Source organism: Sus scrofa, chromosome X, assembly GCF_000003025.6.
Source record: "Sus scrofa isolate TJ Tabasco breed Duroc chromosome X, Sscrofa11.1, whole genome shotgun sequence".
NCBI classification, from domain to species: domain Eukaryota; kingdom Metazoa; phylum Chordata; class Mammalia; order Artiodactyla; family Suidae; genus Sus; species Sus scrofa.
Genome location: NC_010461.5, coordinates 32,227,863 through 32,247,263, shown reverse-complemented (window position 1 = coordinate 32,247,263; position 19,401 = coordinate 32,227,863). Strand labels below are relative to the sequence as shown.

At 33.9% G+C, this 19,401-nt stretch overlaps 1 protein-coding gene across 1 annotated transcript in view; it reads right to left on the bottom strand.

Moving 5' to 3' along the window:
• Positions 1-19,401, bottom strand: part of CFAP47 (cilia and flagella associated protein 47) — a 452,401-nt gene that overhangs the window by 84,280 nt on the left and 348,720 nt on the right. The window contains 2 exon segments of the mRNA XM_021080094.1: positions 14,367-14,465; positions 19,141-19,297. Coding sequence (XP_020935753.1) covers positions 14,367-14,465; positions 19,141-19,297 — 256 coding nt within the window.

The following is a 19,401-nucleotide window of genomic DNA, read 5'->3' as shown; positions in this document are numbered from 1 at the left end:
AAAAAGATCATAAACCTTGACCAAGTGGGATTCATCCCAGATTCATAAGGATGGTTCAACATACACAAATCAATCAATGTCATACACCACATTAACAAAAGAAAAGTCAAAAACCACATGATCATCTCAATAGATGCAAAAAAAGTATTTGACAAAGTCCAACATCAATTCATGATAAAAACTCTTACCAAAGTGGGTATAGAGGGCACATACCTTAACATAATCAAAGCCATTCATTACAAACCCACAGCAAGTATAATACTCAACAGAAAAAAGCTGAAAGCCTTCCCACTAAAATCTGGAACAAGATAAGGATGCCTACTCTCAACACTTTCATTCATCATAGTATTGGAAGTCCTAGCCACAGCACTCTGACAAACAAAAGAAATAAAAGTTATCCAAATTGGAAGAGAAGAGGTAAAACTGTCACTGTACACAGATGACATGATACTACATATAGAAAACCCTAAGGACTCCACATAAAAACCACTTGAACTGATCAACAAATTCAGCAAAGTAGCATGATACAAGATTAACATTCAGAAATCTGTCACATTTCTGTATACTAACAATGAAATATTAGAAAAGGAATACAAAAATACATTACATTTTAAAATCACACCCCAAAAAATTAAATACCTAGGAATAAATTTGACCAAGGAGGTAAAAAATGTATATTTTGAGAACTATAAAAAATTAATCAAGGAAATTAAAGAGGATTCTAAGAAATGGAAAGATATTCCATGCTCCTGGACTGGAATAATTATTATTGTAAAAATGGACATACTACCCAAAACAATCTACAGATTCAATGCAATCCGTATCAAATTACTCACAACATTTCTCACAGAACTAGAACAAATAATCCACAAGTTTATATGGAACCATAAAAGACCCTGAATTGCCAAAGCAATCCTGAGGAACAAAAACCAAGGAGGAGGCATAACTCTCCCAGACTTCAGGCAATATTATAAAGCTAGTCATCAAGACAGTGTGGAACTGGTACCAAAACAGACATACGGACCAATGGAACAGAATAGAGAATCCAAAAATAAACCCAGACAGCTATGGTCCATTAATCTTCGACAAAGGAGGCAAAAATATAAAATGGGAAAAAGACAGTCTCTTCAGCAAGTGGTGCTGGGAAAACTGGACAGCTGCATGTAAATCAATGAAACTGGAACACACCCTCACACCATGCACAAAAATAAATTCAAAATGGCTTAAAGGCTTAAACATAAGATCAGACACTATAAACTAGAAGAGAACATAGGCAAAACATTCCCTGATATCTTTTGTCTTTTCATGTAAATTTTACAATGAGTTTGTCAATATCTACAGAAAAAAAGTCTGGTGAGAAATATATTGGAAATGCATTGAATATATGTATCAAGCTAGAGAGTAGTAACATTTTAAGAACATCTGGCCTTTAATCAATGAAAATATGTCTCTTAATTTAGGCTTATTAGATTTCTTTCACCAATGTTTTCTACTATACAGTATACATTTTGTTAGATTTTCATCTAATAATACCAGAGATTTTGTTATTATAAATAACATTTTAATATTAAATTCTAACTGTCCATTGCTAGTATAAAGAAATACAACTGGTTTTTGTATACTTACTTGAAGAAGTCTATAAAGATACATTTTAAATAGGTATTCTTGCTGGAAGTGGAATTACAAATTGACAGCATTTTTTTTCTTTATTCACTAACGATATCATTCCATTATCATCCAGACTACATAGTTTATGAAGAGAAGTCTTTATTTTTCTGTATGTAATGTGGCTTTTTTAAAAAGAAAATCTGGCTACCTTCAAGATTTTCCTTTTGTCTCCTGTTTTCAGAAGTTTAAATATGATTTTCCTAGGTTAAAAAAAACAAGTTATTCCTTTCATATATTTCTTCTTTTAATCTATGGTATTCTTTTTCTTTCTTTTCTTTTTTTTTTTTTTCATTTTTTTTTTGTCCTTTTAGGGCTTGCACCCATGGCATGTGGGGGTTCCCAGGCTAGGGGCTGAATCAGAGCTGTAGTCGTCAGCCTACACCACAGCCACAGCAGCGCTGAATCTGAGCCACGTCTGTGACCTACACCACAGTTCAAGGCAACGCCAGATCCTTAACCCACTCAGTGAGGCCAGGGATCGAAACCGCAACCTCATGGTCTCTAGTTGGATTCGTTTCTACTGTGCCACGAAGGGAAGTCCAATCTATGGTATTTTTACAATCTCTCTGCCTTCTTGAATTAGATTTTAAATATTTTAGACTATCAGATATTATTCTATAACTCTTCAATATTCTCAATTTTCCCACCCTATTTCCTGTTAAAGTTAGTGTAATTTCTATTGACCTAACTTGAAAATCACAAATTCTTTCCTTGGCTGTGACAAATTTGCCAATGAGTCCACCAAGGCATTATTTATGACTTTTTCTGTATTTTAATTTCTAGCATTTTCAATTCTTTTTTTTTTTTACAATTTCCATTCTGTTGCTAAAATTAATCCAATCTGTCACCTTGTCCATCTCTTGTATTCAAAGCTTAAACATATATTAGTCACAGGAATTTGAATTCCTTATCAGATAGTTTGAATATCTGTGGTATCACAGTTTGGGTCTAATTATTGATTTTTTTTTCTTGAGAAGTGTGTTATTTTCCCCTTGTCATTTTTATGTAGCATAATTTTTCAGGTTAGAGTGATACAATTTTATTCAGTGTGGGGACTAATTTCCCAAAGTTTTTCTTAATGTCTGTTCCACTCTCAGCTTTAGATCTTCCCATTGTGCTGTACCTCATATAGGATCTGCCTCTTACAACTTGTTCATTATTGCTTCTGACTTAATGCTTATTAATTTTGCAGTGGAACTGGCATGGCCAGTGTTGTCCATGGTTCTTATTAAGCTTGATTCTTATGTAGGCATCATGTTCCCTGGTCTTGGGGATGTAACCTCAGTTTTGTTGTTCTGCTAGCTGTTGTTCTATGTCTTATATAAATTCTGTTCCTTCACAAGGTTAGAATTTTTTCCTTTGTCCTTCCTCCAGCTGAAATGGGTTTTTACCTGTGCCTGAGGGTTACAATATTTGTTGTTCTTCACCATGCAAGTGAGAGATTTTGCTCCATCAGAATATAAGAAAGAAGTTCCAGGAATATTTTCACGTCTTTCTCAGAGAAGCTACAGGCCCCTAGTCCAAGTCTGCAACACACAGGATAATTTTTCAAAAGTTTCGCCAGCTTTATCTGTGAGTTCCAGTGGGATTTTAGGGGGAAAAGCTTCTAAGAGGGTGTCACTGTTCCTCTATCTTAAGCTTTTGGGATCTTTCTACTCCTCCATCAGTGTCCCAATTCTCCAAACTCCTTAGATGAACTCTTCTTGAAAGCATGCTACTGCAGCTTTATCTGCAGATAAAACTGTACTTGCATCTAATATTTCTCTGCAGACATCCAGTCCTTGCTTAGATTTTGGGCCAATTGATTTCTCTGTGACTTTAACTCTGATTTAAAAAAAATTATGACCTTTCAGTTTTTCCATCTTTTCCTTGTTTTGAATGTTAACAGTGCTTTTTTCCAATGCTAAACATTTAAACAGGGCTGAGCAGAACATGGAAATGCCAAGTGACAGATTCTTAAAATGAAAAAACTTAAAAGGTCTAGAAGATGTTTTTTTGCCTGAGGTTGTATTAATTGGTAGCATAGTAGAGTTCACTATAACCATCAGAGCAAAACACTATTTCTGTGAAACATTTATTGGGTCATTAAAGTACTTCATTATTGCAAAGAAACTTTCTCTGAAATACATTTCTCTAAAATGGTGTTTATAATGATGGGATTTTGTTTATACAGTGATATCTAAAGATATACTAATTTTTAATCCATACTGTCTATTTCTCTTATGGAGATATTTATTTTATTTTCAGAAGTCATATTAGTAAAAATCTGTTTTAAATGTAGCAGCATTTATTTCTGGAGGAAATGGATTTTCATTAGCAAGAAATTATTTATATATTCTTTTAAAATGCTGTTTTATACTTCGCTAAATATCCAGTGAGTAATAACTGAGAAAACACGGTTGTTGTCTGTAAAACTATTAAATTCTAAAATATAAATTCTTTGAGTATGTAACTTCTGATTATGACAAGGATTCCAAAATTAGAATAATATAGTGTTAATAATGAAAGCAGAAGCAACAATAATAAAAGCAAAATTATTATCCTATAAATTTTTATATCCTTCTACATGTATAAGATGCTTTAAGACAGAATTTTGGCTTCACATTTATTATGTGGATTAATGCTGAATTAGAATGCTGTCTTGTTGCATCATCATTGGGATAACTCATATTGCTTAATGGTACCCTTTCTCATTTTGAAGATTATGTATAATAGTTTATATAAAATAAAACAACATAAAAAGAAGGAAAATAGTATTTTTTTTAATTCTGGAGAAGGATTTTGGCCTTCATTCACTGGTAGTAATATAACAGATATAACTATGAAGTCCTTTCTTGAGCATTTATGAAACCATTTGTGAAAATGAGCATTTAAGTGGAGTGAGAAATTAATATAATTTAAATATTATGTATAGGTAATGTAAGTAGAAGAGAAATAACTTATCAAAAGCCACATAAAAATATATATGAATTATTGTTTTAAGATGGATTACTACAGTCAATGATAGAATTTTGTTCTCACTTCCCAAATACCTTATGCTGATGGTGGGCTTTTTCTAAAGCAACATCAAAATTCATAATTTATATCCCTGGTTTCTATTTTGTCATGTTGAAAATAAAAAAAGGGACTAGTCGTATTAGATACTAACATATACCATAAAAAACCCACAATTTTTAAAAAGGTCTAGAGTAGCTATAACCAAATTAATTAATGAAATAACATATAGAATGATTATGAAGAGATCATGAAATATGCATTTATGAATATTTTATCTTATTAACATATGCATCAATTAATATACTATAATATCGAGTATATTAAAGAGTTAATGTATTCAAATATACATCACTATATTATATCATGATATCTCCAGGTAAATTAACTTATAAATTATTATTTATATGAATTTTAATAATATATAATATATGATCTACATCCTAATTATATTGAGTGTTTCTATCCAGTGGGAAAGGGCTGGTTTACTTCACTAATGATACAAACACAACTTGGTATCTAGCTAAAGAAAAAAACAAATGGGAAAATCTTCACACTAAATACAAAGATAAATTCTAAATGAATTACATTTTTTTTTTGGACATGCCTATGCCATGCAGAAGTTCCCAGGTCATGGATAGACCCTGAGCCAGAGCAGTGACAATGCCTAATCCTTAACTGCTGGACCACCAGGGAACTCCTAGATGAAATACCTATTCAAATTTTTTTTTTTGGAGTTCCCGTTGTGGCTCAGTGGGTTAAGAACCAGACTAGTATCCTTGAGGATGTGGGTTCAACTCCTGACCTCATTCATCAGGTTAAGGATCTGGCACTGCTACAAGCTGCGATGTAGGTTGCAGATGTGGCTAGGATCTGGTGCTGCCATGGCTGTGGTGTAGGCCAGGAACTGCAGCTCCAATACAACCCCTAGCCTGGGAACTTCTATGTGCTCTGGGTGTAGTTATAAAAAGAAGAAAAAAAAATTTTTTTTAACTCTACACATTTTGGAAAAAAATTCAGTAGTCTATTTTCACAATGTTTGAAGGAAAAACCTTTCTAACCAAGACAGGTGACTCAGGGAATATATAAGACAGGATTATTTAATCATAAAATTGTAAAATTTATGGAAAATATTTGTCAATCAAACACAACAAACAAATAAAAGACTGAAAGAAATATCTCTCTGGGACAAATAAAAACTCTCTTTTTTTTTTTGTCTTTTTACCATTTCTTGGGCCGCTCCCACGGCACATGGAGGTTCCCAGGCTAGGGGTTGAGTCGGAGCTATAGCTGCCGGCCTAACCAGAGCCACAGCAACGCAGGATCCGAGCCACGTCTGCAACCTACACCACAGCTCACGGCAATGCTGGATCCCCAACCCACTGAGCAAGGCCAGGGATCGAACCTGCAACTTCACAGTTCCTAGTCAGATTCGTTAACCACTGAGCCACGACGGGAACTCCAAAATAAAAATTCTTTTAAATTGAAGAGGAGGGAACAGTCCCAAATTTATTCTATGAAGGCACCATCACCCTGGTACCAAAACCAGAAAAAGAAACTAAAATAAAGATAATTACAGGCCAACATCTTTGATGAATATAGATGTAAAAATTCTCAACAAAACATTAGCAAATTAAATCCAACAACACATGAAAAGGATCATACACTATGAACAAGGTGGATTCATTCTGGGCTTGCAAGGACAGTTTTACATATGAAATCAACTATGTTAATGAAAGAAAAGACAAAAACCACATGATCATTTCGAATAGATGAAGAAAAAACATTTGACAAAATTCAACACCATTCTTGATAAAAACTCTTATCAAAGTAGGTATAGAGGGGATATATATCAACATTATAAAAGCCATATATGACAAACCCACAACCAACATAAAACTCAATGGAGAAAAGCTGAAAGTCATCCTGCTAAAATAAGTAACAAGGCAAGGATGCCCACTTTCACTACTTCTATTCAACATAATACTGGAAGTCCAAGCTATAGAAATCAGACAAGAAAAAGAAATAAAAGGTATCCAAATGGGAAGGGAAGAGGAAAAACTGTCACTATTTCCAGATGACATGATATTCTATGTAGAGAACCTTAAAGTATCCACACAAAAACTACTAGAGTTAATACATTAATTCAGCAAGGTTGCAGAAATCTGTTGAATTTCTTTACACTAACAATGACCTATCAGAAAGAGAAAGTAAAAATCAATCCTATTTTAAATCCAACAACAACAACAAAAACACACACAAAAAAACAGCAAGTGTAAGAATAAGCGTATAGAAGGAGGTGAAAGACCTATATGCTAAAAACTACTCAGCCATAAAAAAGAAATATTGACATTTGCAGCAACATGGATGGACCTAGAGAATGTCATACTTAGTGAAGTTAGTTTGACATAGAAAAACAATTATTATATGATAGCACTTCTATGTGGAATCTAAAAATAATACAGATCAATCTATATACAAAACAGAAACATACAAACATAGAAAACAAGTTTATGATTACCAAAGGAGAAAGGGAGGAGGGGAAGGATAAATCAGGAGCATGAGATTAACAGATACAAACTTATCTATTTATACATAAAATAAATAAGCCACAAAGATTTACTGTATAACACAGGTAACTATACTCAATATTTTATAAAAACCTATAATGAAAAATAATCTGAAAAAATATATATGTATAACTGAATCACTATGCTGTGTACCTGAAACTAACACATTATTGTAAATAAATTGTAATTCAATAAAGAGTTTTTTAATTGATGATTTGAAAGTTTTACAAATTAATGGCAGATGTCAGAATCATTTAAAATTGGAAAAAGTTATAAAAACACAATTTACAAAACGTCAAATGTAAACAGCAATGTTAGATCTGTAAGGTCTGCTTCCTGGAATCCAACAGACTTCGGACATTGGCCAACTGAGTTGCTTATGTTGACAACAGAGGCAGTAATTTTTTAAGAAGAAAGGGGATGCTACCTAACATCCTAATATCTGTCTACCTGTCTATCTATATTTAAATAAAGCTAAAGTAGAATATATAAAACTTTAAAAGTCACATGAAAATGACACCAACCAAAATTATATATCATTAGTTTTAATTATATATAGAAAATTATGTGGAAAAACAAAGGCCTGATGTTTTAAAGAAAAATATAAATGGACCAACATTGTTAAATGAATCTTCCCTATGTCCTTTGCTGCCAGGAATCTTTATCTAACCAGAAGTAGGATTCCTTAACATTGTGACTATTCTGAAGACAAATATCTAAATTAAGGCTCTAAATCTTTTCTTTGAAATGTGAGATAAAATTTAATTAGCCCTTACAGGAATTATTTACATTATGTAAAATATTTTGAATAGTGTGGGAATCCTTTTGCCAATGTATCATGGAATATCTAGAATACTAAAGTGATATAACAGTCATTACATACGAGTACTTTATATTACTCTTTCTAATTAAACTGATTAAAGGTTCTCTACTCTTGAGTAAAGAGTTATTTTAAGTAAAGACTTTTTACTATCTAGGAAGCAATAAAAATTTGAGAGGTATTACACTTAAATCTGTAATAAAATATTAATAATAAATAATCATAAAGATATCTTGTATGATGTGACAAAAAAACTATATTTTCTGTTGCTCTAATATCACAAAACAATGACATACATTGTTAATACTATTGGTATTTTTAAAAGGTGATCTAAAGTGGTTCTAAGCATGATTTGTCCGTTAGAACACATAAAATGTTTTAAAAATACAATTTAAATGTTTTTGAAGATACAAAGCTGATGAACTAGTGAAAACACATAAAATTACATTGATACAAAGATTCAAGATCACAGAAATGTCATTTCTTCCTACATGTTACAATTTAATGTCATAAATTATAAATTTATAATCATCCCAGTAAATATTCTATCAGGTTTTCCCTGGACAGAGTCAAGTTTATTATAAGGTTCACACAGATAAATAAACAGGAAAGAATAGCCAATAAAACTTTAATAAGGAAAGTAGTATGAGAGAGCTATCATCAACCTATATTAAAAGCACATTATAAGACTTCTATAATTAAAACAGTATAGTTTTGGCTCTAAAAGACAGATAAGTGGAATAGTAGCAATAACCCAGAAAGAATCCAAGTACATATGGCACTGTTCTGTTAATATTGGCATATCATATCAGTTGGGGAAAGACTAGCTTTTAAATAAATCTTGGAGAATTAAACAGACATTTGGATAAATTAGATGGAGAGAAATACCATGTTCTTGGATTGATAGTCAATAACTCAGTAATTCTAAGATGCCAGTTACCCCCAAATCAGTGAATAGTTTCAATACAATTCAAATAAAAGTCCTCCCAGGGGTATTTGTGTTTATCTATGTGCCTTTGTGTGTTTGTAAATTAACTGGCTGATTCGGAAAGTATTATGAAAGTGCAAAGGATCTAGAATAACTAAGAAAATCTTGAAGAAGAGGAAAAATTTGAAGGATTTATGTTACTACATATATGGATATATGGATATGGATATATGGTATTGGGGCAAGGATATATGAACAGACAACTGCAAATGAGCAGAGATGAGGAACAGACTCATTCACACACTGCCAATGGATTTAGGAGAAAAATGTTACTGTAATTTAGTGAAGGAAAGGATGGCTTTTTCTATAAAGGATGCTAGGACAACTAGGTATACATAATGAATAAAATGAACCTGGATTCTGAAATGATATCATATTTAAAATTATTGAAATGAGTATTAGGAAAAGTGAAAACAATGCTTCTGGTAAAAAGAGGGCTATATCTTCATGACTTTATGCCCCAAGCTATCAAGATGAGTGCCAGTATCTAGGATGTGGATATCAGCTTTCTGGGAGAACTGCCTTCAGCTGAAGAGAGTCAATGACGAAGGTTTAAACTCCTTTCCAAGATTAGACTACATTTCATGATAGGCTGAAGGGGTGAGGGTGGAGATGGGGACGGGCGATGGGAGGGGAGGGGGTAAGATAATGAGAGAGAAAATCCTGGTCTCCTCAACCCACACTAGGGCAACTCTGAAGAGCTATCCTAGATTTGGTGCTTGCCAGCATGTGAACTGACACCTTTGTCCCCACCTTCCTCTGTTCAGTCTTACTTCATCCTCTTCTTCCTCCAGTGCTGTTGATCCTGATAAACTTCTCCCTAACACACTTCCTGAATTCCAACCTCCTTCCCAGACAATGCTTCCCAGAAAAACTTTGTTTGCAACAGTGACATTTAAGGTACTTCTGAGTGAAACTTGGATACTTAAAATTTTTTATCTAATTATTTACTGATTGACATTTTACAGCTGTCTTCTATTTATAATAGTATTGCGGAGTTGGGTAAGAGCCTAAGCCCTACATTTAAAGCCAAGCTCCAGCACATACTGTGGGTGTGATCTTGGATGTAACTCCTACACATAACGGTATAGTCATCTTTAACATAACATATTGATATCTCATAGGGTTGTTGTGAATTCTAAATGAATTACTTGCAAAGTGCTTAAGATAGTTCCTAGAGCAGAGTACACTGCTATCGCTCATGACAAGTGACAGTGTTTTCTATTAAAATATTATTAGGTAAATTATTATATAGGTGATACAAGGGAACGCCAAAATTTGCCACATTGGTATATGAATAACCGAAATTTGGTGATATTTTTAAATTAAAATGTTGAATAAGAGTAGAGTATATAAAGGGTTAGGGATATAAAAAGGAAGAACAAGGCTGAATTATTTGTAAATATAGTTATAAATACAGATATCTGAAAACTTGGAAACTTTTAAAATATAGATTTAAATACAGAAATATACATCTATGCTTTTGTTAAGATATCCTTTTCTAGAAAACTGGTATTAACTAAGGTAAGGACTGTTGCATCACTAAGTAGTTGATGAAAATTAAAATCACTTCCCTAGTAACTGTTGCACCTAGAAAACAAATGGATTTCAGAAAAGAAATAACTTACATCTTTATTCATTTTTCAGAACTATATTTCCTGGCATATACTGATAGTATGCTAGGTCTTATTTCATTTAAAACAAGAAAATAAACCATTTTTGGGTTTACTTATTTTCACCTACAACAAATAATACTAATATATATTACTTATGTATAATTTTAGTGTGCATATATTTTTTCACATACACAAGTGTACTTGTTCTTCAAAAATATCCTGTTAGGTAACACTGATTTCCATTTTGTCCGATGTCCAAAACAGTGTCTAGAGAATAGAGAAATCAGCTCAAGCTAACACAGCTTTTCTACATTACAGTCACAACCAGAACACAGCAAGTCTAATGCCCCATCCCTGCAGCATGGCTCCCTTCCTTAAGTCCCAGGTCTGATTTTATAAGTATATAGATTTGTGAAATAGTACCTTACTCCCTAGTGCTACACTGTGATACACAATAATGCTAACCCCTTGCCCCACCTTGTTTTCTAAAACACTGTCACTGTCAGAGGACTCAGGAAAATGTTAACAGCTAAGATTTTTTTTCTCAAGAGTTTCATCTTGATTTTGCTTCAGTGACATTTGATTACTTACTAGTAAAAGAGAAAAAGAACACGGTAAGCCTTATACGTGTACCAGCATTATAGAAGAATGTCTTCTGAGAGCACAATTCACCTACACACATGTCTCATTTTTGGTTACTTGACCTAATTAGATGTGTAGACAAGAATGAGCTTCCAAGTGAAAACCTGGCAGGTTAAGATTCCTCACTGACAGGAAGACCTTTTTTTCCTCCTGTCTAGTTCCTGTCACCAGTTTTGAGAGAAAGATAACAACAAGAACAGTGAGGTTACTTAAAAGAAAAGAGAGAAAAAAGTATTTATCTATCTATAGCCTAGTATGGGACTTATTCTAAAGAACAAGTCTAGAAAAAACTGTTTATCTAGAGGAATAAAGTGGAATAAATATCTTTTTCCAATTTTTTAAAAAATAGTGTAAATGGCTAAAGTTCTAGGCTTGGAATCTATCTATCTATCCATCTATCCACCCTCCCATCCAATTATATTAAGGGATTTCATAATTGCAAAGGAAATTTCAGAAAGAAGCTAGTAGAAACAATTTTTAGCCATGTCCTTTTGTCACATATAGATCAAAATGTTGGTAAAGTCAGGTTGAAACTGGGGTGACGCATACCTTAGCTGACTTTGGACTGAAGCAGCAGCATTCACATTTGAGGAACATATACTAGTCTTACCAGCTGTCATGTGCTCTCTCTTTAATGCCTATAACTTAACTGAATTGAAATGAATGCACTGTCACATTATACAGCAAACTGGAGGATACCATTTTAGAAACTTTCTGTTCAATCAGTTCATCTGAGAGCAATATTTACAAAAGTATGTTTCTTGGGAGTTCCCATCCTGGCTCAGAGGTAACGAACCTGATGAATATCCATGAGGACGTGGGTTCAATCCCTGGCCTTGCTCAGTGGGTTAAGGATCCAGCGTTGCCATGAGCTGTGCTGCAGGTCACAGACGCGGCTCGGATCCTGCATTGCTATGGCTGTGGCGTAGGCTGGCAGCTGCAGTTCTGATCCATCCCCTATTCTGGGAACTTCCATATGCTGTGGGTACAGACCTAAAAAACAAACAAACAAAAAAGTATTTTTCTTGGCCAAATAAATGTTCAAAAAGCATGATATTCCCTCTACGTGGAAATAAACACAACCAAAAAAAAAAAAAGCATCCTAGGAAAAGTTTTCATAAGGAAACCTTTGTTTAAGCTGGTACTTCCCAAATTTTTGAGCATAAAACCACAGAACTTGTTTTTGTTTTTCCCCATTATACCTATTTCCATGCTTTGAAGTTAGTATTCTACTCTAAACACTTGGGTAAACACTGTGGAGTAAGATACTCTTTACAGTTCTTAAATATACACCAAGGAAATGTTCCATGTAGATGTAGAAAGATTTAGTTTGAAAGATACAAATACTTTACATGGTATGTGAGATTACCCCAGAGGCAATTTTCACAATATGGTCAGGGAATCCCAAAGTCTCTAAAAATGCCAAAACAGTGTAAGAAGCAAAGATTCCATTTCTGTTTCTCAAATCATCAGGAACATCTCTAATACTAATACTACACCTTGTAAGAATATGAGAGAAAATAGGAAGTTTCCAGAAAATAAACAAACCCCTTTGATGATTTTATTAAACAGAGCAGCAGGGAATATATTTTGAACTATCAATCCACTGCACAGGCAGAATGTCCATTGTTAACTGAAAAATCCAGAAGAAGACTGCAGTGAATTTGAAAACCACTTAAAGATACAAAGGACAATGTAATTTTAATTAAGAAGATATAGTGAGTTCCTGTCGTGGCGCAGTGGAAACGAATCCAACTAGGAACCATGATGTTGCGGGTTTGATCCCTGGCTTCACTTAGTGGGTCAAGGATCTGGCATTGCTGTGAGCTATGGTGTAGGTCACAGGCATGGCTCGGATCTGGCATTGCTGTGGCTGTGGCTGTGGCTGTGGCTGGCAGGTGAAGCCCCGATTAGATCCCTAGCCTGGGAACCTCCACATGCCGCAGATGCGGCCCTGAAAACACAAAAGACCAAAAAAAAAAAAAAAAAAAAAAGAAAATAGATTTACAATTTTTCTATTTTTCAAATTTGAAAATTTAAAAATAGAACACATTAATGTTGGTCTCTGTTGCAAGAGATTACATTATATATAATTACTAACTGGATTATTTAGTTTTGAATTTGGAAATATTTTAAAAATCATTTGCTGCAGAATAAAAAGTTAGGAATTAAAAAAAGAGACAAAAAACAAGCAAAGTCATTTCAATATAGAAGTTAAAAAATAGTAAAGAAAGATGAACATTTTATAAAGTAATTCAATAAGAATGTTGACTTTGGTAAGAGAAACCATGATTTCCATGATTCCCATAACTTTTTTTTTTTTTTTTTTTTTTTTTGTCTTTTCAGGGCTGTACCCATGGCATATGGAGGTTCCCAGGCTAGGGGTCAAATCTACACCACAGCTCACAGCGACGCCAGATCCTTAACGCACTGAGCAAGGCCAGGGATTGAATCCGCGTCCTCGTGGATCCTAGTCAGTTCTTTACCACTGAGCCACAACGGGAACGCCTTCCCCTATTATGATTAGTTTTTTGTAACTACAAAATATTTTATGCAAATTCACATTTTTTTGAGCTTTAAGATTTTTAAGCAACTTCATTATTTCTTATGCCTTAGATTTTTTTCCTATTCATTAATATGCAACTGGGATGACTACTAGATGTCACTCTATAATAAATTTTCAGAGAATCATCAGCTTTGCAAAGATGCAATTAATTTTCATAAGTATGTGCAGCTTTAGTACACTAGGTATTTTTACTTTTCTAAAACCTTTGATTTGCACACTTACATACTAAGTAGTATGACACCCAACCACACAAAATCTCAGAGACGAAATATTTTGCAAGTTGTATTTATGCATTATGGAATGAAAAAAGTGACAATGTAATAAATATATATAAAGGTCATACTATTCATGTTTTTTCTACCAAACACTAAAATTTGCGTCAAAATTATTAATTGTATATTTAAGTTTCACTAAATATTAATTAGGGCAACAATGCATATATTTCATTATCTCTGAAATATGAAAGCACAGAATAACACAATAACAGGCAGAAATATTTTACCTTTTGTTTGACTCAGACCACTAATCTTGAAGGCATTAGTCTCACAGAGAAAGCTGTTCCAGAACTGAGCCATGACGAGATTTTTGGGCTTTTCCCGACCTAATAGAAATACAAATAGATATTACACTTCAATGTCATAGTCAAGAGAAAAAACATCAGTGGAGATTGAAATAGAATCAAAACTTTCTTCTAATGGGAAATGTCTCAGCTGGGAAATTTCTCAGATGATCATTTTTCAAAGTATATGATGACATATAAATGGTATTTTTAAAGAAAATATTCAACATTATTTGCTCTATGATATTAAAAATATTATAAAATTAGTTCATAAATTCTTGGAATTTTAATTGAAACTGCTTAAATAACAGATAGTACTGAGGGCCTATTTGAGCCTACCATCTAAAAACACATTGGAGTAGTTAACAGTTACACATGTATAAACAATTTTTGCAATGTTGACAATTTAAACTAATAAATTATACAATCACTTACCTAAAATATACTTACAAGTTATATGGCAAGTATGTTTTTTTAGTTCTACCATCTATAAAAGGTAAAAATTTCTGTCATTGCCGGGGGGAGGGGGAGGACTGAGTGGGAGGGACTGGGAGTCTGGGGTTAACAGATGAAAACTGTTGCATTTGAAGTGGATGGGCAATGAGATCCTGCTATATATAGCACAGGGAACTATATATCTAATTACTTGTGATGGAACATGATGGAGGACAATGTGAGAAGAAGACTATATATGTATATATTATATATGTATGAATGGGTCATTTTACTGTACAGTAGAAATTGACAGAACATTGTAAATCAATCATAATAAAAATATTTAGAAAATTCTGTCAGTGAAAACATTTATAATTTTAAATATATTGAACTCTATAGATAGCAGCTGATGCCTTGGAAAGGAATAGAAGTGTTAGGACCCCTAAGAAGGGAATTTTTGTAATATAGAGTAAAATTGTATATATATTTACCATTATTCCCATTAATACTACTTATATAAATGCACCTTAACTATACACTTTAAACATGAAACAACATGGATACAAGGGCATTATTTGTATAGTCACATGTATTGGGGCATATGTGTATAGTAAAGTATTACAAATAATGAAAAGTTCTAGGTACTGGAGACTAGTTGTACATCAACAATAGTGCAACAAAACACTGAGGTACCAAAAAAATCATTAAAAATTCAAGAAGGAAGATGTCCATTACCTATTTTACTAGGATTCTGGCATCTCCATGCATACTAGCCAGGTTCTTTACCAACTGAGCTACGACGGAAATTCCTCATTCACTTTTTTTTTTTAGGGTCGCACCTGCGTCCTATGGAAGTTCCCAGGCTAAGGGGTTGAAATGGAGCTACAGCTGCCACCCTACGCCACAGCCACAGCATTGCCAGATCCAAGCTGCATCTGTAACCTACACCACAGCTCACAGCAACAAGGGATCCATAGCCCACTAAGCAAGGTCAAAGATCAAACCCGTATCCTCATGGATACTAGTTGGGCTCGTTACCACTGAGCCACATCGGGAACTCATTCACTTTTTTATGTTGGCACAGATTAAGATATGACTGGGGCCCTCAAGATGCCTCAAATATGATATATATATATATATATTTTTGGCCATGCTTGCAGCATGTGGAAGTTCCCACGCCAGGGACTGAGCCTGCACCACAGCAGTGACCCAAGACACTGCAGTGACAATGCCGGATCCTTAACCCACTGTGCCACAGAACCCCAAATATAATCTTTTTGATACATTGCCTTGCATAATGGTCACTTTAAAGAATGTAGAGACAACACAAATATAATTAATTAACAGAACTTAATTAAATATAATTAAAAGATTATTTGAATATCAAAGGGCAATATTTCTGAGAGAAGTGATTAAAATGAGAATAGCCAAGATATCAGCAGAAGAAAAGATGCTAGAGAACTGGGTAAGATAAACGTGTGACAAGCAGTTTACAATTCTAAAAATGTTGCCTTCTTGGAAAAATAATGAATTTTGAGGGATATCTTTTGCTATATATCTTATGTATCTATAATTATCTTTCTGTACATCTATCTATCTGCAAGATGAGGAATGCAGCATCTGAAATACTGTGAGATCTCTCACATGCACCCAATCCCTCTCTTGGTGTTGTATTATGAGTCTTGGGGTGAGCCTCCCTAAGAGGACTCTGCAAATTCCATAGCATCTGCAGCAACCTTTACATCATCTTTTGGAAGAGAGCAAGGGATTGCACAGTCCTATCATGAAAAAGTTTTGAGATATTTACAAATATTTAAATGAGAAAATATTAATTCAGCATTTTCTTTTTTCTTTTTCTTTTTTCTTTTCTTTTTTTTTTTTTTCAAGGCTGCATCCGTGGCATATGGAGGTTCCCAGGCCAGGGGTCAAATCAGAGCTACAGCCACTGGCCTACACCACAGCCAGAGCAATGCAGGATCCAAGTCACATCTGTGACTTACACCACAGTTCACAGCAACACTGGATCCTCAACCTTCCGAGTGAGGCCAGGGATTGAACCCACAACCTCATGGTTACTAGTCGGATTCGTTTCCCCTGTGCCACAACAGGAACTCCAATTTAATACTTTTAAGTATTTCTGTCATATATGCTAAAGACTTCTTTTCCTCTTGTCAGTCATGTTTTCTTTGGGGCCCTTCAATAATTCAGGTCTCCAAGGAATATGATTACGAAACATGTATATGGTGGCTAGATAAAAAAAGAATCCACAAAAGAGAGAAGGAGGAGGTTATGACTCCATCACCAAGAAAAGGAAAGGAGGAATCTTTTCACAAAGTAATGGAGAAAGTGGAAGAGAGCAAGACATCAGAGGTCAGTGAGTGTCTTTCTTGGTCCTCGGTTTCCTCAGATTGAAGGTAGAAGGAGGGAGAGAATCTGAGAGTTGAAGCATTGACCTAAGACAGAGTAAGTTTACTTTAAAAAAGACTGTTTTACACTGCAAAAGACTAATACATGTTTAATTATCAAGCTTACTGTTTTCTCCTGTTACTATAACAGAAAAAAAAAGTTAGACCAATTAAAGAAAATGAAGAAACTACAAATTATCTTGCAATTGATTTTAATGTTAAAATCTTGATCTAATACTTTTATAGAGTTATGCAACTGCCCTGAAACTTCCATTCCCTGAAAAGTTCCATTTATCAGGCTTCTGTGGTCCCACTCCAGGAATTCTGAGCCCCTGGGTACAAATTTCACAAACACTTATTTTCTGGTGCCTACCTAAAATTGTAGTTTCCAATCCCAGCCAATTATAATACCTTTTTATTTGAATTTTGTCAGCTCAATCTTTCTTTCTCTCCAGCAGTTATTTCAAACCACTGCGCCACTCTTCAAATCTCTTCCTCTATCTCCTTTTCTCAGCAGATGAACATGAAAACCTAACTGCTCTTAATTCCAAAGCCCCTTCTACTACCTACAATGAATGTATCTACATTCACATTTTAGCTTCTCTCCATTTGTCCAAATGTAGAAATACCCCTCCTGTTCATGGCTGTTTCTTTTACCTCAACTCTGATTGCAGTCCTCCCAGAACACTGGCCCATCAGTTAAACCCCATCTCCTTTATAGCTTTAATTTTTGCTCAACCCTGGCTTCTTCCTTCTGCTTACATATACACCCAAGTCTTCTGCATATTAAAATGCTGACTCTGTTGAGCCTGCAATGAATTTTTTACTAAACACTGCATGTCTCTCCTCATCACAGCCAAAGAATTCATAAGGGAATTTTCTATTAGATGATATAATGTTAATTTTTTTTAATTATTTCATACCAAGAGCATGAAGAGGTGATCAGGAAAGATGAGAACAACAGGAAAATGATAGTGTTCAGCTTCAGCATTAATAAAAATAGTAAATTTGCAATGATGATAAGATAAATTTTCCCACATTTAGATTGATGGAGATTAAGGAAAATGATGATACTCAGGGCTTACAAGGTTCAAGAAAATGGGCAGTCATGTCTGTAATATACTAATGGTATACTGATGGCAGTAGGAATTGCAACAGTATAACCATTCTAGAGAGTAAATTGGTTATTTATATAAAAAACCTTAACAGTGAACTTTATAAAATGGACTGCAGTAGTAGTAGTAGTTGTTGTTTTAGTAGAAGGAGTAATAATAGCTGAGAAGTTAAAATTATTAATGTTCAATATTAATAGATTTAAAATATGCTTAAAAAACTGAACATGAGCTGATTTTTATTTCAGACCCACATTATTTGGTCATTTAGCACGAACTGATCAAATACTTCACACATTCGAATTAAAAAACATGGATCTTCCATATGACATAAAAAAAAGGAATAAACTTGGCTAGAGCCACAATTTAATCCAAATGAGCTATTTATAAAGAAAAGGGAGACAGGAAACAAAATTAGAACACTGGAATTTCCATAAACCTTTCAGGAATAAGCATTGGTCTATTTGAGTACTACCATAAGAACTGTACAAATTTACTAATTTACATATTTGGCTTTCCATATGAAATTAGAAGGACCTGACACACAGATTTCTAATTTCTAATTTTGGCTCATCATTTATAAGCTGTGACGTTGGCCATGATGCTTCATCTCTTACACCTTTTGTTTTCTTTTTTATAAAATGCTGTCCAGCTAATGGGTCTCTAAAGTGTCTACTACCTCTAAAATGCCTAGATTCTAGGACAGAATAATTTTGATTAATAATTAAAACATAATGTATGTAAAGTACAAGAAAAACAACTTACCAGTTACGATGATATCGATTAAAACATTTTCCTTAGTGGGATTTTTGAAAGGTATAGGAAGAGATGATTGAAGACGAAGGTATGTAGTTACTCTTTGTACTTCTAGAGGCAGGGGAAATAGTCCTACTCCAGAGATGTGGAATACCCAGTTTTTAAACTGTTTAAAGATAAACATTCATTACATATATGTCCTAATTATTTACAACACTTAATATAGTACACATAAAAATTTTGGCAGATAGGAAAATTTCTGTTAATATT